The 24,118-nt window shown below is 41.4% G+C and overlaps 2 protein-coding genes across 4 annotated transcripts in view; one reads left to right on the top strand and one right to left on the bottom strand.

The window, feature by feature from the left end:
• LOC119648400 (DNA repair protein RAD51 homolog 4) overlaps positions 1-18,287 on the bottom strand; it is a 158,928-nt gene extending 140,641 nt beyond the window's left edge. For all 3 annotated transcript variants that reach the window (XM_038050176.1, XM_038050269.1, XM_038050224.1), the window contains exon 1: positions 17,991-18,287. In XM_038050176.1, the coding sequence (XP_037906104.1) occupies positions 17,991-18,103 (113 nt within the window). In that variant the 5' untranslated portion in view covers positions 18,104-18,287. The remainder of the gene's footprint in view (positions 1-17,990) is intronic.
• Positions 18,288-18,313: 26 nt separating this feature from the next.
• Positions 18,314-24,118, top strand: part of LOC119648327 (helicase domino) — an 88,153-nt gene continuing 82,348 nt past the window's right edge. Inside the window, 1 exon segment of the mRNA XM_038050058.1 lies at positions 18,314-18,638. The gene's annotated coding sequence lies outside the window, so the exon portion shown is untranslated.

Genomic DNA, 24,118 nt, shown 5'->3' with positions numbered 1-24,118 from the left:
GTGCGAGTGGTCTTCAATGCATCAGCAAAAACTGCATGAGAAAAATCATTGAAGATTCGATCATCGCACTTATTTTGCGATGGCGTTTGTATCCCGTCGTGCTAACAGCGATGTGGCAAAAATGTACCAACAAATACGAGTCAGAAGCAAGCATGCAGATCTCCAACGGATCGTGTCGCGCCCAACCGAAGCAGATGTAATTCGTCATTACCGGTTAAAGACAATTACATTCGGAACCACAAGCGCCCCGTTCCAGGCCACCAGAACACTGCACCACTTGGCCATGAACGAGAAAAGCGGAACACGAACCTAGACGAAGTGTTGGAAGCCATACCAGAGCATGCCCACTTAGTTTCAACAAGGAAGACCGCGTAAAGGCATTGGGATTGCAATGGCATCCTCAACGAGATATGTTTATGTTCAACATTTATGCAAAGACCCTATCCACAGGCGGGCCAACTAAAAGGACAGTGGCATCAACGATCGCATTTTTATTTGATCCACTCGGATGGTTGCAGCCCATTATGATCAAAGGAAAGGTCTTTATGCAAAAATTATGGCTTCAGAAACTGGAATGAGATGACTCCGCCATGCTATTAGTATAGTATGCAGGTCCCAAGCCCAGGTAAAGGGGGAGGGTTTGAGGCAACGTACTCTGTACTATCCTCAGTAAAACAAAAATAAAATGCTGAGATCAGGGAAGGAGATAAATAGAGTATAGTTGGAGTTATTCTACTATGCTAAATCTTACCTAATCTCTCTTGGTGACGCGACCAAGAAAATGCATACAATGTTGTTACAAACATGATGATTGGATTGAGTCACAAGCCTCGGAGAAATGCTAGGGCGTCCACCTCAGTCGACGTGGCATGACGGGTCCCGGTCCTGTCAACAAAATGTGCAAGGGTTCTTGACGCATGGACGGCGTCAGGACGTAAGCAAGTTAGTCCGAACACAACGAATAAAACAAATACGTGTCTGCACGCTAAATGTCGGAAAAGGCGCATTGATATCTGCGCTCTGCAAGAAACCCGATGGTCTGGTGCCAAAAGCTGTGTCATTGAACGCGAACGCGGTAAAAATGGCTATAAACTTCTCTATTTTGGTAACCCACACACTCAATATGGTGTTGGCATTGCCATCTCAGAGGGTTTCCGTGATGCCATTAAAGAAGTCGAACGATTTGATGATCGGCTGATGAAGCTCACCATTATATCAGCTGATCGCACTAATCACTTCTTCACCGCGTACGCACCACAGACAGATCGACCTGATGCCGAGAAAGATGCCTTCTGGCAACTTCTCGATGAAAAGACTTGTCACATGCCTGCTGACGATTATATAATCATTGCTGGCGACCTTAATGGTCATGTGGGTGAAAAGGCAGACGGTAACAGGTGCCATGGGGGAAAGGGGTTCGGAGCGCGCAATGAGGGTGGCGAGCGTATAATCGATTGTGCAGACACCCATGACCTTGTACTTATGAATACATGGTTCCACAAACGATTGTCTCAAATCGACTATATTCTCATAAGACGCCAACATTTTACCACTGTCACTGATTGCCAAATCGTTCCCTATGAGATCATCGCACCTCAACATCGGCCGTTGATTATCGTCCTGCGAATTAAGCCACCGATAGAACAGCGTGAGGAACGCACTGGCCCGCCGCGCATTAAATGTTGGCGATTTGGTGAGAAGAAAGAAGAAACGGTTTCACTCATACAAGCCGGGTAAACGGTACATCAACCGAGATACTTGGCTTTGGAATGATGATGTTGAAATGAAGGTCCGTGAAAAGAATCGCCTCTACCACAAATTTATTATTTATCTCGACGATAAAATGCCTGCTAACTGGCAAATTTATAAGAATGCCAACCGGGAAGTAAAGAAAGCGGTCGCTGTCACCCGAGCGAACCATTTCAAAAATCTTTGCGATAAACTGGACACTCGGGATGGCGAAAGAGATATGTATCGACTTGCTAAAAGCCAAAACAAACGCACACAGGATATCGAACACTTCTGTTGCGTTAATGACAAAAACGGTACTTTGCTTACCAACCGTCGAGCCGCATCGGATAGATGGCGAGAATACTTCGAGCAGATTTCAACTGAAGAATTTGCTCATCCTCCACTTTCACAATCATTACCGACATTTGGAGCAGTTCCACCAGTCAGCGCAACTGAAGTCGAGGAGGCAATAAAACAAATGAAATCGGGGAAGGCAACAGGACCTGACGACATCGCATCTGAGCTCTGAAAAGAGAAGAGCTGGGACCCAACACTGTGGCTCAGTGAATTCTTTAACCGGGTTATTCAGGAAGGAACAACACCATCTGACTGGCAAGAAAGTACCACTGTTCCAATATGGAAAAAGAAAGCTAGTCCAGCAGAATGTTCAAATTACCGTCCGATCCGATTACTTTCCCATACCATGAACTATATTCGCGAAATCATTGAAATAACCGTGAATCAAGCCGGATTTGTCAAGAACTGCGGAACTACTGACGCAATACACGCTGCGCGGTTACTCATGGAGAAACACAGTGAGAAGCATCGCCCTCTTTACATTGCCTTTCTGGATCTAGAGAAAGCGTTTGACCGTGTACCATACAAACTCATCTGGTATGCTTTAGGACAACACTTCGTGCCAGAAGAACTCGTGCGCTGGGATCAATTGCTCTACCACGATCCGAAAAGTAAAGTTCGCAGAATGGCGGGTGTATCAAAACCGCTTCGTGTCTCTGTTGGTGTTCATCAAGGAAGCGCCCTCTCATCACTCCTCTTTGTTCTTGTTATGGACACCGTCACACGGGATATCCAAAGTCCAGCGCCCTACACACTGCTTTATGCACATGATGTTTTCCTAGCATCTGATAGCAAAAATGATCTCGAGCAACTTATCTAAAAATGGAATCATCGCCTCATGCAACACGGTTTCAGATTGAATTTAAACGAAACTGAATTTGTGACGACCGATCCCCATGAAACAGGCACAATCACTGTCAGCGGCAGTGATCTGCCCAGAACTGAGCGATTTAAATACCTCGGGTCAACGCTATCAGCCAATGGAGAACTGCGTTATGAAATTGCTTCACGCATTAACGCAACCTGGATGAAGTGGCGTTCCACAACTGGTGTTCTTTGTGATCGACGTATCAACGAACGTCCTAAATCTAAAATTTACCGCAATGTCGTCCGTCCAGTCGCTCTCTATGGTTCTGAGTGGACATTTGGATCACATCCGAAATGAGGATATCCGCGATCGTTATGGGGTCGCACCGATCGTGGAAAAGTTGCGAGAGAGACGTCTTCGATGGTATGGTCACGCAATTCATGACAACGAGAATTCACTTGCCAAGATTGGTTTGAACATCGAAATCGATGGTAAACGACCAAAAGGCAGACCTAAACAATGGTGTGTTACTTTTGTAAGTTGACTTGAACTCAATAGCGCAGTATTGTTGGCCAAACTGATGAATCAAGTTAAGGCCTCAGTTGTTAGTTGGACTGCTACTGCCACCCACTACTAGACAGACTCAACGATTGCACTCTCTTGGTTAGACGACTATCCAGTTCGAGTGAGTGAAATTCATGCAAGCAGCACACCGGAACAATGGCATCATGTGGGGACACACGAGAACCCTGCTGATTGCGCTACACGAGGATTGACCCCAGCACAGTTAAACGAATTTGGGTTATGGTGTAATGGCCCAAAGATTCTCGCTTCCCAACAATGAAGTGCAATGAACCCATGGAGCTACAGAAAAGAAACACCTTGCACACGTTACGGGCAGAAGAACAGGATCTAGTGATCGATAAATTCTCCAACTATACGAGGCTAATCTGTGTAGTTGCATGCTGCAGACGACTGTTGCCGAGTAATAATGGTTATCGATCCTGTGGATATCTCACCGCGGAAGAACTGCGTGCATTACGATTCACAAATTCGATCGTTTTTACCCCAGATCCAAAGATTAAAGAAAGGCCAGTCGATGAATAGTAAATCACGAATCATCCAATTACGTCCATTTATTGACTCCTGCGGTATCCTCAGGGTGGGCGGAAGGCTACAAAATGTCGACAACATCAACAAACATCCTATTATATTGGACGGTGAATGCAATTTTACTGAGATCATTGTGCGGCATGCTCATCATCAAACTTTTCATGGAACCTCACAGCTAATGTTATCGACTCTACGACAAGAATATTGGATTTTAAACGCTCAGAAAATGGTAAAACAATGCATCACCTGTTACAAAAGTAACGCACAACCACAAGCTCAATTGATGGGAAGTTTACCATCCTCCAGAGTGGTACTAAATTGACCATTTTGGGAAACCGGGTTGGATTTTGCAGGGACATTAAGGATTAAATGGTCAAATGGTCGGGGAGCAAAGACTGCCAAGTCGTACATTGCGGTATTCATCTGCCTTGCGACGAAAGCTATGCATCTGGAGTTATTAAGCGATCTCACGTCAGCAGCACGCATAGCAGCGGTAAAACGATTCGTATCCAGAAGAGGAAAATGTAAAGTCAGCGATTGTGGAACAAATTTCATAGCAGCTGGAAAGGAGATAAAGACCATGTTTCAAACTATGACGCAAGAAACGCAAGCGTGGATGGCGAATGACCACATCGAGTAGCATCACATTCCACCAACTAGTCCCCATTTCGGTGGATTATGGGAGGCCGGAGTCAAATCGGTGAAACGACGCCTCTTGAAAACCTTCGGGGAATCCCTTCTAAACATCGAAGAGAGGTACACCGCCCTCGCTCAAGTCGAAGCATGCTGAAACAGCAGGCCTTTAGCACCAGTGATTCGAGCGACGAAGATGCGCTCACTCCTGCACACTTCCTAATCGGAAGTTCTATGTTTGCACTACCAGATAAAACACCGGACAACGTCAAGGAACTACAGGGTGCGGCAGCATAACTTCCTTTTTTCAAAACTCAATATTGTATTGTATGCATCGGAAAATATTTATTTATTTTTTATAATGTAGGTACATGTCTAAAGTTTTTATTTACATTGTTTTGAAGATCAAATCTGTTAGGTGACGTCCCCCATTCTCCATACATTGCGTAAACCGATTTCTGGCGTTTGTCATGACTCTTGTTAGCAACATTGACGCTCTCACTGCTTCAATGTTCTCAGGTGATCTAACGGACCGAGGGACTCCAGTTCTTCCTTTTGTCGCACTTGCAGTTTGTCTGAATGTAGTGACCCATGTAACAATTGATTTGCGATTCCGAAATGCACGCTGTATTGCAATAACCGAACATCCGCTTGAAGAGTAAACCTCAACGGCAAAGGGACGCTCCTCACTATTCCAACGCATGATGGCGACTGAACCGTGTCGGGACAAAACTTTACAGTGTCCCCTCTTGAACGAGACCACTAGCGCTCCGCTATGACATCAACTAACTGAGTGGCGCGCATTTTTAAAAAGAAGTTATGCTGCCGCACCCTGTACGACGGTGGCAGCTAACGCAAAAATTGTCAACCGAATTCTGGAACCGATGGCATCAAGAATACCTGTCCAGATTACAGGAACGTCCAAAATGGTTAAAACCAATTGCCAATTTACAACCGGGCATGCTGGTATTAGTAAAAGGTGAGAAAACTCCTCCCACAAAGTGGCCGCTGGAACGAATAATCGACGTACATCTAGGAGAAGATGGATTGGTCCGTGTAGCAACCATTAAAATGAATGGACATATCACAACGCGACCAGTAGTGAAACTGTGTCCTCTGCCAATAAACGACGAATACCTACGAGAAGCCATTAAACCGGTACAAGAGGCAGATAATGACGAGCACCACGAACCACCTCCTTTGAAGCGAAGACGTGGAATAACCAACCATTATATTACGCTCTCATGGACGTTAATGTTAGCAACTATAATATCATTCTACGTATCACATGTGAGGGCCATCGTGAGCGTCAAAAATTCGAGTGGAGGTTTCTACCTAGAAGAGTTAGGAAATGCGGTCATAAATAGGGGAATATTCCAATTTAACATCCTTGTAACTTGGCGTGAAATTCACACAGACAACATAAAAATTCAAGATGTAATTGAAAACATGACGAGGTTGTGTGAATATAGTAAGCAGATGAGCTATGACAAAGTTGCGAGAGACTTAACCAGCATTTAGTGACCATGAATGATAACATTCTGCATCGATCAAGATCAATTCAGTTCCTGAGATCAGGACAAAGGAGAGATATACTGGGAAAAATACTCACCGCTGTCTTTGGAGTGAACGATCAAGTCTATCAGGAGATATCAAGTCAACCTATTCAACACAGTAAAACATCAAGGAAAGGTCATGCTAAAAGCAACTCAAATGTTAAATGACACTAATAACCGAATCACCACCCAACTTCAGCATTTCAACATACATCTAAATGAGCGCATACAGAGAATCAATGAGTTCAAAAAATGGTATGTTACGGTCGAAAAGAATAAAATCCATGTTCATTTCTTGAACACATACCAACAGGTTTTGAATTTTTTGAATGAAACACTGGCTAAATACGATTGCTTGTGGCAAATTGTATCAAACCAAGCGTCCATTTGGAAATGTTCACACATAACTGAAGTAGTTACAACATTGAACCGCACTATGCTAATCGCTACAGATTCATCATCAACCCAACGCAGCAGAAAATGACGATACAATGATATTTGCCAACATTCGACGTACATCACTATGATCTTATACAAGCATCTGCAATTCCACAACGACTCAACAACAATCTGTTTAGTATACCTGAAATTCAACTTATGACGAGCAATTGTACTTCGAAATCAGCCGGGAAGAACTTGACAATAGCTTCGCATTAAATACGACAAGTTATATGATTCAATTACGGTCACTTTATAATATACAAATAAATCCGATTTGCCTGATCACTCAAATGTACAATAGTTACGAAGGAAAAAATTGCTCCACACAACACTTTAAAATGCACTCTATAATTTTGAAAAAATTGTACACCCCAAAAACCTGGATATATGCAACAACGTACGCTCTCTGTAACGGACCAAGAAGCGAAATCATCCTCAAAGAGGAATGGATCATCTAATTGCCTTCAAATTGTTCCTTAACCACGAAAGAGATCATTCTTCTTTCCGAACAAAGAGACTTATCAGCAAACCTGAAGGTATATTTTAAGCCTTTTGCGGCCAACATCAACTCATCAGTGGCAATCGAAACAGTGCCCACACTCAATGGATCAACTCACTTTGAAGCAACAGGGTCATTCTCCACGATAGTGCAAGAAGCATATAAGCACCAGGAGTTAAGCAAGAACATGGCATGGAAGAAATTTCACTCCCACGCATTCAATTTTTCAATAAACCTGATTATGGTCATTGGTTTAACAAGCATCTTTATCCTCGTGCTCATAAGAAAGAACATCCAGTCATTCTGTAAGACGCAGCAATCATCTCAAACCCAAGAACGAAATTGGTACGATCCAAAACCAGCAGTCAACAATGAAACAAGTATCTAAGAACCCCGAGGTTCTTGGGGGGCGGTACGTTCGAGAATCAGATCATCGAACAGTTTTCGCTGTATAAATCAAAAGAGTTAATCCACATCAAGAGATAAACTGAATGAAATACAAATTGTAAAAAATCAAAATCTATTGTAACAATTCTTGCCGGACACTAGCAAAATCCAACAACAATTGCCCAAGAAACAGATCATCAAACATTTTTCGCTCCACGCAAAATGTTCATGATAGATACACGACACCCGCACAATGCTCCAAACTCAAGTCAGCGACCTTCACCTTGCACCACAAAACGTGCTAACCAGGTACGAACAGGTAATCGATCCATATCAATTGTGCCTGTGCCTGGAACAAAACGCTGACGGAAGTTCATCACGGTCAAGGCGACCGAATTACAACCAAGAATTTTTGTTGAATATGTTATTTAGCTTTTTGCAAAGAATTATAATTTGTTGATTAAGCATTTAAACTAAGAAATAATTTTGTATATATAATAAATCAGAAAGAAATGAATAAACCAGGCTAGTCATAATCAATCCGTGGTTTTTACTAGCCCCATTACCCGTCCCAAGGATCGGTTATCTTTGTCGTGGCCTAAGAGCCTCAAACAATTATCTTAAGGATTTTTGCTATACTCCGATATCCAACAGAAGGTTTGTGAAAAGAAACACCTCCACCACAATTTCCTCGACGATAAAACTTTGGCCAATTGGCGAATTTATAAGAATGTCAATAGGGAAGCATCGCAAAAATCTTTACGATAAACTGGACACGTGGGATGGTGAGAGATCTGTATTGACTTGCTAAAAGCCAAAACAAACGCACACATGGTATCGAACACTTCTATTGCATTAGTGACAAGAACGGTATTTTGCTTACCTATCGTCGAGCCGCGACGGATAAATGGCGAAAATACTTGGAGCAGATTTCAACTGAAGAATTTGCTCATCCTCCACTTCTCCAATCATTGCCGACATTTAGAGCAATTCCACTTGTCAGACTAAAGTCGAGGAGGCAATCAAAAGAATGAAATCAGGGAAAGCCACGGGACCTGACGACATCGCATCTGAGCTCTGGAAAGAGAAGAGCTGAGACCCAACACTGCGGCTCAGTGAATTCTTTAATCTGATTATTCAGGAAGGTAGAATACCATTTGATTGGCAAGAAAGTAACACAGTTCCAATATGGAAAAAGAAAGGTGATCCAGCAGAATGTTCAAATTACCGTCCGATCCGATTACTATCCCATACCAATTTTGTCTCGAATTTCCAAAATATATTTTACGGTGAGTTCATTACCATCGTTGTTCATTGCGAGTTAACATTACTCTTTTGATATAGACGTAACATATATTTTTCGAAAAAATAGAGTACAGTGAGTTGCATTTCTTATACTGAAGACTTATTCTGTTCATATTCTAGACATGTTGGCCTAAACGAGACACATCCTCGTTCGTGGTCCCTGGGCGAGAGATGATGTTAAAAGCTGATATGTCTACGTATATCACGTACTAATGATCCTGCGCATATATTTTTGTGCTTTATACTATTATTCAATGACCATTTACGTAGACGAAGGAAATCGCTAATTAAAGTTTTGTGTAAACACAAAACCTTATAAGAATCGATTCTATGTCTGTCTGTCCGTCTGACTGTTTGTCTATCTGTCACACCCGATTTATTCGGAAACGGCTAGACCGATTATCACGAAAATTGGTAGGAGCGTGTGATCTGTTGTTCCCTAAACATGCAACACCATTTTGTGTTAAGTTTAAGGGGAGGGGCGTCTGCATACATGTGAATGAAATGAATTTTTTTTTTATAAAATGTAGTACTCTTCGAAACTGTTTCCATATTTGATATCGAGTGAAACATAGGGGAGTGAGGGCTCAAAAGATGAACATCAACAAGTGTAACAGGTTTCGTTCTCAGAACATATCCAATCGAAAAATCTGAAAAAATCAGAATAGTGCATCTCTACGAAATCTAGACCTAAAAAGACATCCGGTTCCGATATCTGCACAAATAAAGTTAATAACAGTATATTTCCACATTTTAGAAATTTACCCGGCAACCCCCATGTCCATCCCAGAAGTACAAAATTTGGCGTGAGTGTAAGGGATAGTATAATGCACAATTGGATCAAGTCAAAATCCAACTATTATTAACAGTCATAGGGGATGAAACTTTGCTATTTTTTGTGAATTTCGTGCATTCTACAACGTGCATGACGTCATCATCACATATCAATTCGTCAATTCCACAACGAAGTGAGTTTATATGATTATTTTGAGAATTATTTTGTTTTGGTTTATTAGTCATTTGTATATGAATATCAATGACTCCAAACAGACATGGGTCTATGTATGTAGGTATATATTAAGTTATTGCATATGAAATTGCCGTTTTGGCAATCAAGTGAAGTTAGTTGTAGTTTTGCGGTATCGAACCACCACCAGTTGGCGCTGTTGGTGTCGGATAGTGAAGTATAAATACTCCTACATTTAATCAAGGAGTCATTTCAGTTTTGACCATCGTTGTGATAACAATGAATAAAAAAGAAAAAAGGATGGAAAAGAGCCAAGAACGTATACTTTTTCTGTATGAGTTCAAACTCGGTCATAAAGCAGCGGGCAGGAACATTAACGGGGCTTTTGGAGCTGATACGGTAAGCAAACAAACCACACGATGGTGGTTCGAAAAATTCCGGTCAGGCGACGTAAACCGTCAAATTGAGCCACGTGGACATCCAGGATCATCGATTCCTAACGACGAGCTGCGTTTGCTAGGCGAATCCGGCACATGTCAGTCTGTGAGAGACATTGCAGAGAAATTGGGCGTACACTATTCGACAGTTTCCCGGCACTTGCAACAACTTGGAAAGGTGAAAAAGCTCGACAAATGAATTCTGCAAGCCCTTACGGAGCAAAACATGGCGCTTCGAATGGAAATTTGCAGTTCTTTACTCTCCCGCAACAGAAGCGATCCCTTTTTGTACAGAATAGGGACATGTGATGAAAAGTGGATATTATACGACAATCGTCGCCGATCAACACAATGGCTAGATGCTGATGAGCCACCGAAGCATATGCCGAAACCGAGCCTCCATCCGAAGAAGGTAATGGTGACTGTTTGGTGGTCTACAGCTGGAGTTATCCACTATTCTTTCTTGGTACTTGGTACTACTACAGAAATACTGTTCCAAACTCGAGAGAATGCACCAAAAATTAAGTATTCAACGGCCGAGATTAGTCAACAGAGATGATGTGATACTCCTTCACGACAATTTACGACTTCATGAATCCAGAACAACGGTTCAAAAGTTGAACGAATTGCAGTATAAGACTCTGCCTCATCCACGACATTCACCGGACCTTTCGCCAACTGATTACCACTTTTTTAAGCATTTGGATCATTTTTTGGCGGAATAACAATTGAGGAATGAAGAGGTCATCAAAATTGCCTTCGACGAGTTTATCAACCGCTGAAAATCGGACTTCTACGAAACTGGCATAAATGCTCTTGTATCTCGCTGGGAGAAGTGTTTTGAATCGACTGGCACTTATTTTGATTAATTAAATAAATTTTTGTAGGCCTTACAGTCGTTTCAAATTTTAGTACCAAATCGGCCATTTGATGTGCAACAGCCTAATAGTATATGCGTTCTAATGAAGTTTGATAGTAGTGTCTAATTCAGATAGATATATTTGTAAATTAAACCAGCCGTATTCAATATACGTACTACATATGTACATATGTATGCTTCTGGGCACATATATGTACAGTATTCGGAAATAGGCAGTTTGTTTGTTTAGGGTGAGGATAATATCTATAGCTGTAATATGTACATATGTCTTGTAGTTTGGAAAAATATAAAGGAGTATGTAGGATTTGGAGCTATATACAGATAGAACAATGTGCGTTGAAGTTTCTTACATAAGATGAACACAAAACCTTTATACCCGAAGCGCGAGCTTCCGGTTTTCCGACTTGTTTTTTATAACAGTTGATCCCAACGAAACTTGTACGGACGTAAATATAATATGAAATAAACTTAAGCTTAAATTCCAATTATCCTATTGGTAAAAGATGACACAAATATATTTGTATGTTTATATCTGCACTTCATCTATGGGTGTTATTACCATGTGTGAACCGAAGGACTCTTTTCATTGTTTTTTTGTTTTATAAGCATTTGGTAATTAGCATTCCAGACAAAAATTCAAACATAGTTGGAGCTTAAAAATACATTCAATGCTTGTCGTAAGAGGTGACTAAGAGAGGTAGAAATTTATGAGCTAATAACCAGCAACTTTTAAAATTTTACTGGTACAGAAACGTCAATAACGCCTCGGATAAGGACTGACCAGACGCCGAGGACCTTTAGCTATCAAAATCGGGCAAGGTTGATTTCTAGAATGTGCACACGCTCCTCGGCAACGGTAGCGAGGGTCCTCAGAATGCGTCTCCAACACGAGTAGGAATTCTGGAAGCTGAAACGCATTTCAGTTAACCGTGAGCAATGACGCGTGGGTGTGGTTGACGCGCTGTACCACATCAAGGGATGAATGGCAACCATATATACTTAGTGATTGACTTATTACCCTCTCTGCACACTCAAAATCGGACAATTAAGAAGCACACATCTATGTGCACTCTTCGAGATTTCACAAAGCATTGCCGCGAGTGAGCTGTAAAATGCAAGTAGACGCAATTGTATGGGGCAATAAACAATCACTCGCGCATACAAAAAAGTTGGGGAAAATCAAAATTTTGCGTCGACGCAATTTATTGGTTTAAATGTACGCAGTCTTGGAGCCACATGCCTTTTCCTTCAATTTCGTTCCTTTTTATTTATTTACTTATTTTTGTGGCTTTTCTGGTTCCTGCTCTGTTTGGTGATCTTTTTAAGGCCCAATTACTTACTCAATTCTACTTATTAACTTGTTGGCAAACAATCGCATACTGTGATTAGTATTTAAAGTTGTTAAAGGAAAATGCCATCAAATTCACTCAAATGTTTAACGTTGATTGTTCCAAGGCCACTTCTGGGTGGCTTCTAGCATACAAAGTTTGTGAAAATGTTTCTTTTCATAAAACGAGCCGTGAAGTAGCTAAAGCTGACCGTCAAGCTGGTAATAAATGGTTAGTGAATTGTAGCCCTTCTTAAATTGAGAATACAAAAGTAGCTGCACCTACAACACTGCCAAATCAGCCATATCCTATAAAGCACTTCCTCGAGATACATTAGCATACCGGAACGATAATGTCCCTGGGATGAAAATATGCGTTGCTCTTTATGCCATTCCAAGGTTTGGTAAGCATTTTATGATGGGAAATGCAAATCAATCTCACTCCTATGGAGATAGACAGTCCCCACACCATATTATAATTCAATTTCTTCCTCCGTCAACCCGACTTGCATGTTAGAATATTCTTTTTGTCTTCAAATACAACCAGCTTGATTCAACCACTCGATCAAGGAATGATAAAATGTTTCAAAACATATTCATTGTACTGTAGAAACTGCAAAGGTTCCTAAAAGATTTTAGTAGTTAGTTGCTTCCACCACAATACCAATCTGTTTTGAAAAGGCAGGGTTCGCCAATCTGAATAACCTTTCAAAACTTGATCCCTTTATCGATGAAGAAGTCATTGATTGATTTGGGAAACTAATTTAGAAAATACCTCCTGTGCAATACAAATTTTGAGCTGTATGGAGAGATTATACATGTGGAAATTGTAGCAGAAGTAATGGAATGCAACACCCAAATAACTGAAGGCGATAAAGAAGACATGCATGCATGTGAAGCATTATCTACATTTCCTCAACTACAGAAGTATTTTCGTAATGAATATGTTCGTCTTGACTTTTCAATTGCAAAGGGCATCATCACTTCGATTTTTTATCTAAAGTTCAATATGCATTATTGTAAGGGTGCTTTAAACTTACAAACCAGCAAAGTTGATAAAAGTTTCCTCATTATGTTTGCTTTCAAATGGCATGTAACAAGTCGAGAAACCGGAAGCTGGGGGCTTCAAGTATAAAAGGTTTTGTTTGCTTCTTCTGTGAGTATATTTGAGTGTAGATGTATCCCATTTGTACGTAGCCCGTTAAGAACATGCATTTAGCATATCAAATTTATTACTTCTGGTTGTAAATTTACACGGTAAAGACAACTTTGAGCTACTGTAACTTTGTTACTAATGGTATGATTTTGATCAGACTTGGAGATAATATGCTTCGTATTATATTTTATACTACTATCAACTTTTATAACCTTGGGATAAACTTAAGGGGGTGTTACTCAATTTTCCCAAAAATATGGTAATATACTATTAATAACTTCGAGCCGACCCCCGCTTGTGAACGGGACAAAGGCTGAAGAAAAAGAAGATACTATTATTAACTTAATTTGAACAGATATCGATATGGAGAGTATTTTGAGGCCTGGGCACCATATAGAGGCAGATTCATGATTTTTTTCAGATTTTTCGGTTGGGTAGATTCTGAGAAAGGCTCCGTTAAAGAAATCTTCACTTTGCACAGGGGTGGGAGAGCCCACTCCCCGCCTCTTTAACCAATCACTGCATGTCTGGCGATACACAGGTCCCACCTTCTCACCAAATTTCGTGTCAATCGGTACAGCCGTTTCTGAGAAAAGTGCCTGTGACAGACAGACAGACATTGAACCGATTTTAATAAGGTTTTGATTTACAAACAATACCTTAAAAATGATAGGGTTAATCATGAAAAATTTAGGAATATTACACATTAAATGCGAGAAAACGTGACGTGAGCAAATTTTTAAGTGAATGGCAGTTTTAAACGCGAACAATTGAAAATGAATGCGCCAAAACACTAGAACTATCAAATTTAGGTGAATTTATCCCATATTGAAACCACGCTTTCTCGCCTTTAATTCTTAATATTCTCAAATTTTCCATAATTAAGTCCACTATCGTAACATGTCATTAGAAAGCTAACATAACTAGGCAACTTTTGTGAACTTTGTAAGTTTGTAAATTACTACAAATGAATTAACAAAGCTTTTTCAACATGGCTCAAGGTGGCTATTTCTGTCCAGCTAATAATTCAGTCCCACTTTAAAACAACTCGCAAATCTTTATCGACTTACGAACTTGTTTTCAAAAACTTCGAACCTAATTAAAAAGAAACTATACATTGCAAATATTTACATGCATACATAATAGAATTTTGAACATTATTCTTCGGCAAAGAAACTTTAATACAAAAGCCGTGTTCATCTTATAGCTCGTAACATTCGCCTCCAGGAGACGACCCATGGCTGGTTTTGGTGTTTTGTGGTCCTTCCTGACATTTTGAGTTTACTTCTTAGTAGAATAAAAATGTTGAATCGGAATTCAGGGCTATGTGGTTCTAGAAGAAACGAAATTTCAGAGAATCCACCCCATGACAATTTAACCCGCAGTAACGTTCGATGCGTTTCAGTAAGCGCTGGCGGGCCTCCTGCGTCATGCTAGCATTTAGCCACGGTTATCATGGTGGCGTCACTTTCTTCGACCAAACTTTGCTGGGCTGATCCATCTCTGCTAGTTGATCGTCGTGAACGAAGTGTCAATTTGACGCTTCCCTTGTTAGTGGAAGAAGTGTTAAATGGAAGTTCTTCGCTAGGTAGTTCTGGAAGAAGCGAAATTATAGAAGAGATTGTAACTTCAGGGAGTCTCAAATAGAAATTCCTGCTGCAACTAATGGAGTTCGTAGAAAACATTTTAAACATGCCATGACAGGAACTAGGAATGGTCACAAAACACTGCTATTTGGGAGTGCGTATCAAACGCTCCGAAACAAATGAAACCGCATTCACCGACAGGAGGCATGCCTCACAAGCGCCTAAAAAAACTACTTTGAAGTGGCATGGATTTGACCAAACGTTAGATATATTCGGGTGGATTTTTTCTCCATTATTCGGTGAGACGTTCCATCAAGTATTTTTTCTCGAAATGGAACCTTGAAGCAATTTCATAACGCAAATCTCCATTGGCAGATAGCGTTCTTCTGAGATATTTAAATCACTCAGCTGCCGTTGACAGTGATTGTGCCTGTTTGATGGGGATTGGTCGTCAAAAATTCAGTTTTATTTCGATTCTAGACAAGTTGTTCGAGATCATTTGTGCTATTAGACCCTAGGGAAACAACTTCTGCATAAGGCATATGACGCTGGATGTCCCGTGTGAAAGTATCAATAGCAAGCAAAAAGGAGTGGTGAGAGGGCGGTCCTTTGATGAACACTAACAGATCCAGACATGCAATGTAAAGAGGGCGATGTTGCTCGCGGTGTTTCTCCATGGTTAACCGCGCAGCGTGTATTGCGTCAGTAGTTCCGAAGTACTTGGAAAATCCGGCTTGATTCACGGTTATTTCAACGATTTTGGGAATTCGGTTGTCAAGAATGCGTTCAAACAAATTCATGGAATGGGAAAGTAACCGGATCGAACCGTGATTTGAACATTCTGCTGGACTATCGTTCTTTTCCCAAATTGGAACTGTGATACTTTCTTGCAAATCAGATAGTGTTCTACCTTCGTCAACAATCCGATCAAATAACTCACTGTGTGTCACCCATAGTGTTGGGTCCCAGCTCTTCGCTTTCCGGAGCTCCGATGCTACGTCGTCAGGTCCTGTGACTTTTACCGATTTCATTCGTTTTATTGCTTTCTCGACTTCAGTTGCGCTAACAAGTGGGGCAATGCTTGTTCAAGTGGATGAACAAATTTTCGCCATGTATCCGTTGCGGCTCGACGGTTGGTAAGCAAAGTACCGTTTTTGCTATTGTTTGGTGTACTGTGTCCGCTCGTGCCGACTTTTAGCAAGTCGATACAGATCTCTCTAGCCATCGCGAGTGTCCAGTTTACCATTAAGATCTTTGTAATGGATCGCTCAGTGACAGCGATCGCTTTCTTTACTCTCTGGTTGGCATTTTTATAAATTTGTTTTATGTTTCACGTCACTGTTTCGGCATATCTTCAATGTTTGACAAATACTCAATTTTTAAAGCTTACGTTAATGAAGTCAATCAAGTAAAGCGATTTGAGTTTACTAACAACTACCTTTTTGTAGATCAAACGTTTTAGGGTGGTGCACTCTTTGTCGACTAGTCTAAATTTAATATATTCTCCTGCGATGCAAAAGTAAAAGCTTACGAGGAAGCGTAAGACAAGACTGTAGCCGAAAAATCCAGGATAGGATGGCTGTTATGGGGCGGACGGTGTGGGTGATATGGTATTCGGAAAGGGTATATCGATGCGGATATGTACATCGGAATTTTCAAAAAGAATCTGCAAGCCAGCGCAGAGGAATAGGGTATTTATCAAACGTTCAAAATATTCCAAAACACAAAGTGTGAAAAACACGTATGTGGTAGTATTTAAGCCCTCCTAAGCTACTCAAAACCTCTAGGCTTCGTGAAGATCCCATTTCGAAAAAAAATGATGGAAGATCTCATCGGATAATGGAGAAAAATTTTATTTTATCCTTTTTCGTAGATTCTTTTTGCATTTCATTCAACAGACGGTACGTAACTTTCCTGTAAAAAACAAAACACATACAACCCCTTTTACCCACTTTCTGAGCCCTTATATATTTCGTACGACGGAGGCTAGATTTCACTTTTGCTCACTGTACAATATCTAGGTTATCTGGAGAATTTCGCAAATATTATGCCTAATGTTTGCGCCCTATAGCACAGTAGACCTACTATAGGCAGTACCCTTACAAAAATGACCCCACTTGCAAATATGCATGCAGAAGCTTATCTGTACACTTCAGAGACGCTAAACAAGGAAAACGCATAATCTTCGTCAAATCGTATTGGTAAGAGAGAGATCGGTGAGCTTTTGCTATTCTGGTACTACGGCGTGCTCACCCATATAGCAAAAAGTTGTTTCACGTATTCACTTATCCGTAAGCAAAAACTTGCCAATCTCACCAATACATTGGCAAGTCCGGGCGGTATGTCAAACACAGCTGATCGGGTTTTCGGTACATCTCGCTCATGCTCAAGGGCAAAACAATTTGAAATCGTGTGTACTCGCACTGATTTCCCCCTTGAGGGGCAAGGGGGAGTGAGGTAGCTGTCTAGTATCTAACTGTGCCCTATAGTATGTCTATACTATAGGGCTCGACCAACTTAATCACAAGTTATAGGTTTGAGTGTGGTAGCTGCATGGATATCTGAGCTATGATATAAACGCCCAGAATCTGGCGCAACCAAACGTTAGGGATGTGAGCGCTGTAAGTGGAAAGTAGAACGCGGCACGGTAGCGCAAATACCAGCTGAGTTATGAGTTGTCAAGAAGCAAATCATTAGCATGTTTAAATATTAAGTTTCTATCTATGGTAGATATTTGGCACTTTAAGTAGAAGGTACTTTTATGCTACTGCTGTGCAGACAAAATATTATAAAACTTTCAGTTTTACCTCTTGACTCCTGTAGGTATGATTTGTGGCCTTTGGATTGTTTGTTGGTACAACTTGTACGCTGAAACATACGATACTTCACGATTTTTCAACACACTTTTTTTTGTAAGCATTGTATATTTATACGAATTACGCGCAATATAAAAATATATTCATTACTCTAGAAAGTTTAAAATATATTCCTTCAAAATTTTGTTATCGTCCCCGTCTACTACCACTCGTCGTTTACAGATGATTCCGGACCAATATGAACTTCACATCTGGCAATACGGATTTTTCGAAAATGAATGCGTTGCGTTTCGAATTTTCCAGGCGTGTGTAAGCGTGTAATGCGGAAACTCCTTCGTACCAGTGCGTATTTCATCTGCTGGGCAATTCGGTTTAAGGAGTGTATACGTTTCTGTAGAAGTGGTCAATTTACGGATACAGGGTTCTGGGACCTCAGTGATCGCGAGTTTGCATTCAGAAATTTTTCGAATGGAGAGTTTAGCTACGAAGAGATGGAAGTTTTCTTAGTGGTTTTGTGTAATTTGTAGTGAGAACTCTTTTTTTGAACAGACAAATGATTTTAATCTGCGGTTGAAGGAGATAATACCACCGTCCGATGGTAGCTGAAAGCTTTGAAAATTTTTGATTGAAAAACTTGAGGTACGTACGGATGATTTATAAAATCAAAGATGGATGCCAAGCGCAATTCCGACGAATAAGCAAAGTTGTCAATGTGCGGTTTGTTTCAATTGGCGCCTAATTTTCACATACTGATTTCCGGAGGGGCATTTGAGGGTTTTTAGGTGTGTTCCTTTTACTGTTAATGCTCCCATGAAATAACCGTTGATTCAATTTTTAATTGGGGGGAAAGTGCGAATTCAAGTGCGTATGTATATATATATAAACGCAGCTCATACTCATTTGACAGTAGCGACATAAAAATTTACATTTCAGTTTATACGTTCGTAGATTTAGTGTAACAATCGTAGATTTAGTGTAACAATCTGCTAATTTGGCTCTTCTATTTGTGTGCTCGGCACATTGGATTTGCACATTGCTATTCTCTTATTCATAGTCATAACCAAATTTTGTGATTTTGCATTTCTTGATTTGTTGAGGAAGTCATGACGTCTCTGTCACATTTACAATATTCGCTGTTGAGATTAGAAAACGGGGTTCCCATACTTTAATGTACAACCAGACATCTTTTGGGAAATGCAATCTACAGAATACTGTGGTGCGCCGTTACGGTCTTAAATGAAGTGCTCTAACACACTTCAAGGCCTTGATCCAATATGTATTGTTGCGCCAACGATTATTATTCCTGAGTTATCACAATCTCGGCAGATGCCGGATTTTACCTAATACTAGAACTAATTGCCAAGCTTAAAAACTAAAAGGGCGCTGGTGGTGCTGGCCGGTGGTAGATCAGTGGGAGAATCCGTCGAGTACTCTCGACAACATCGAGCACGTATGCAGAATAGTGTACTTCTGCATGGTTTGAACCAGACTGCGAAAGTCCTATTACATCAAGGGGAGCCGAGAGGGATTTAGGTACAATATCTGTAGCTGACAATTTTATGGGAACTACAACCACCCGCTCGAGACGCCAATTTCTTTGATTTCCCGAGCCAATGGCTCATAGTTCACCTTCTCCACGTATTTCCGTTCAATGTTGCTATTATGGAGGATAGCAACATCAACAATATACGCGGAGCGGTCCGTTTTGCCAACTAACAATACGTCAGGCTTGTTATGTGCAGTATGACGATAAGTCAGAACTTAATAATAATAATAATAATAATCGTTGGCGCAACAATCCATGTTGGATCAGGGCCTTGAAGTGTGTTAGAGCACTTCATTCAAGACCGTAACGGTACACTAGGAGGCAATGTGGTCAGAACTTGCCTATCCCAATACATGCTTTAAGCAGAACTATCAAGTATTTCTTGCGTCTCATTTCGGTAAACCGGACATGTTCCCGTGATCAGCCCATGCTTGTATGCAAGGTTTTGATGGATAACCTTACATACAGCATTATGCCTGGTGATGTATTGCACCGGTGCCATAACAGTACAGCCAGAAATGAGATGGCCTTACGTCTCTAACGCCGAACCACACATTTTGCACTGGTCGTTCTCCACCCGTTCTTTCATGATGTGCTTTTTATAAGCTCTGGTGGCGACTACGCCGTCCTGAATGGCACATATGAACCCCTCCGTCTCAACAAAGAGCTTCCCAGCACACAGCAATCTGTTCGACAAATGGCTGCCAAAGACAATTCACGTGTTTACCGTGCATTGCCTTCAACTTCCGCTCTTGGTCCGACTTCACCCCACTCAGAGGATTGAAAGATCGATCCTTCAAGTTAAGTGGAGTCAGCCCACAGTCTGCCTTACAGACAGCCGCATGTAAGGGGCTCGCCTGCTCTTTGCTGTAAAAATAAGCGCGCAGCGAGTCGACTTTGCGATGATGTTGTGTCGCCACGCCCCTACTTCCGATGTCACAAGGCAGGTCCATCCGCTCCACGCCAGACTTTGGATGATGCATTCGAAATTTGGACATAGTTGTCCGTATCCACCGCTGGATGTTTTCCAGATCGGTCTTCGTCTACGGCAATATTACGAATGCATAAGCCAGTGAAGGAATAGCGAATACATTCAAAGCGCTTATTTTATTCTTCCCCGAGAGATACGATTTCAGCACCAGCTTTACACGTTGCAGGAATTCGGACAGCAGAGCATCCTTCAAATCACCAACTCGAGCATGGGTTCTTTGCAGAATTCCTAGGTACTTGTAGAAATCTGTCTCGGTCATAGCTTCGATCTGGAGGTCACCAATGCTATGTCCGGCATGCGGCTCCTGATGACCTTTGCGGATGGCTTGGATTCTACACTTGTCTAATCCAAACTCCATCCGAATATTACGGATGAACATGTATATTATTCGCAAGAGGCTTCTAAGATGGTTGTCAGTCCCAGCATACAACTTGATGTCATTTAAGTACATCAAGTGTGTCAGTTCGTACTTAGCACGTAGGACATACTTTATTGCAAAACCATGCCGTCTAGCTTCATTCAGTAGCCATGAAAGGGGGTTCAGTGCCATACAAAATCAAAGCGGACTCAACGAATCCCCCTGAAAAATGCCCCTCCGTATACGGTTGGGCTCTGAGGTATTAGCATCCTCATATGTGCGCATCGATAAGGTGGTATGCCACCCTTCCAAGACTATCGCCAAAAACTTTATTATTTTCGGATCAATGCGATACAGATGTAGGATATCGATTAGCCAGGTATGTGGAACGCTATCAAAAGCCTTGGCATAATCAATATAGCAACTAAAGGGGTTTCTTTGGCCTCTATTTGCTTGTCATACAACTACCGAGTCGATAATGAGTTGCTCTTTGCAACACCTTGACCAAACTTGGCAGAATTTGTTGGTCTCGAGGTGCGCATTGACCCTTCCACTGATAATGGACGTCATAAATTTGTAGACTGATTCAGATCAGCACTGGCAATGCCAGCAGACGGGTGAGAAATAAAGTGCAGAGGGTTTACCGGAACTATGCCATCCCCAGAAAGACACCCGTAGTTGAAATTCTGCGCACACTAAAACAGAAATTTTCTGTCATATGCAGTCGGTTACGACGGTATGGTGAAAAAAATGTACACTCGTCTTCCGCATGTATGAGCAGCCCTCATTCAAACTGAATACAAAATGGGGCCACTCGCTATATGTGAAGGGACACACTGACCACATGTTCTCAGTAAATTTCGTGATAATTCGTTCGGTCGTTTCCGAGTTAATCGGGTTACAGACATTGAATCGATTTTAATAAGGTTTTTTTTTTTTACACAAAACGTTAAAAACAGTTAATTTTTTAAAACGGTATAGGTATTTCCCGCCCTTCCTCAGTACCTGATCAAATAAGGTATTTTGTTTCAGTGATGTGCCGTGTTACCACGGATTTTAGCGTTGTGCTCTTATTCTTTCTCCTGTCTGTTTCCGCTTGTTTTTCGTGCTTTCCCCAGCCTATCGAAACCAATCTTTTCGTTTGTCCTATCTAGCACTTCTCACAATCTGGACATATCACTTTATATATCCCGTTGAATTCGTGTTTGCAGTCCTCGGGGGATGTTAGCCTGCTCTTGAGCTTTTAAATCCTACTCGATGGCACCATATCGATGTTTAACCTTTTTATGATTTTTATAAGTTTCGACAAAGTCGCAAAGTGTATGACCCCTATTTTTTCCCTTTCCTTTACTTAGTAGCCATTCCCCAAGACAAAGTAGCGTCTCTTTCACCGGGGTGCTTGGAAACAAGGCCCCAAATTACATCCGGCTCTGATAACTACAAATAAAGTTAATAATAGTACATTACCATATGTTAGAAATTTAGCTAGAAACCCCCTTATGTTCATGCTAGAAATACAAAATTTGGCACTTACATAAGGGATAACATAGGGCATAACTTTCGAAAATTTGAATGAAATCCAACTTTTATTAACAAAGTTGCAGAAGGTGAAACTTTTACATTTTGTGTGAATTTCGTGCATATGACGTCATCATAACATATCATAACGGTCAGTACCACAACAAAGTGTGCTCACGTGAATGGGAGCTCGCAGGGAAATATTCCATTTTAGTTTTTCATCATTAATGTATCAGTAATTACTTGAGACAAACATATGTATGTATTTATCTTCTTCTTTTTCTTCAGTCTTCGTCCCGCTCGCGAGGGTTCTATCAAATGCCTGATCTGGATACAATCTGGAGGCTTTTAAATCCTCATCCAGCGTACCAAGCCACCGTTGTTTCGCCCTGCCTTTTGGTCTTTTACCATCGACTTCGATGTTCAGACCAACCTTAGCAAGTGAATTCTCGTTAGCACGAATTGCGTGACCATCGAAGACACCTCTCTCGCAATATTTCCCCAATCGGTACAACCCCATAACGATCGCCACTTCATCCAGGTTGCGTTAATCCGTGAAACAATTTCATAACGCAGTTCTTCATTGGCTGATAGCTTTTTGATCCGAGGTATTTAAATCGCTCAATTCTGGGCTGACAATGATCGTGCCTATTTCATAGGGATCAGTCGTCAAAACTTCCGTTTTGTTTAGATTCGTTCTAAGAGTGTGTTGCATGAGGTGATCATTCCATTTTTGGACAAGTTGCCGAGATCATTTTTGCTATTAGATACTAGGAAAACATCTGCATAAAGCAGTGCGTAGGGCACTGGTGTTTGGATCGGACGGTAATTTAAACATTCTCGCTTGAGCATAACCACAACCCCCATGAAACTCCCACTAGGGGGCCTACCGCAAATAACCGTACTCACATACAACGAGAGTTCACCCGAAGTATGAGAGTCCAACTATCCCGGTTCCCATGGTACCAGTATACCCCCGGTAAGGTTTCGTGACCAATTTGCCATTTCAGATGAGTCCCCGTGCAGACTCGGGTCTGATCGTCCTGATTAGGCCTTTGGAGCATTCGCCTACTGCATCAAGGCCGGCAAGCCAAAGTGGGTACAGCGTCTTTCGGTGTCACCACTATGGAGATTCTCGACCACTTGGTTTTGGTTTGGCCGACAGGGTTGCCGCCCCGTCTTCCCCAAGTTTAGGAGAAACAGTCCGTGCAATTCATCGGCTAAAAAATCATAAATCGCCAGGAGCCGATGGAATTACAGCCGAATTGGTTAAATATGGAGGCGACCAGTTACACCAAGTGGTTCATCAACTTGTGCTCAAGGTATGGGACAGCGAATCAATGCCTGCCGATTGGCAACGAGGCATTATCTGTCTCATACATAAAAAGGGAGATATGACACAGTGCAGCAATTATAGAGGTATCACGTTGCTGAGTACCATCTATAAGATATTCTCCGCTATCTTGCTAGACCGGATAGCCCCATACGCCCCGAACATCATTGGCCCATACCAAAGAGGCTTCACTCCAGGCAAATTAGCAACAGATCAGATTTTCTCTCTGCGGCAAGCGATGGAAAAACTGTTGGAATATGGACAACAGTTGCACCATCTATTCATCGACTTTAAAGTCGCATATGATAGCATAGCCAGGATAAAACTGTACACGGCCATGAGAGAATTGGGTATCCCGACGATATTAATAAGA

Source organism: Hermetia illucens, chromosome 1 (assembly GCF_905115235.1).
Source record: "Hermetia illucens chromosome 1, iHerIll2.2.curated.20191125, whole genome shotgun sequence".
Lineage (NCBI taxonomy): Eukaryota > Metazoa > Arthropoda > Insecta > Diptera > Stratiomyidae > Hermetia > Hermetia illucens.
Note: the sequence above shows the minus strand (reverse complement) of the source record. Positions and strands in the feature narration are given on the sequence as shown.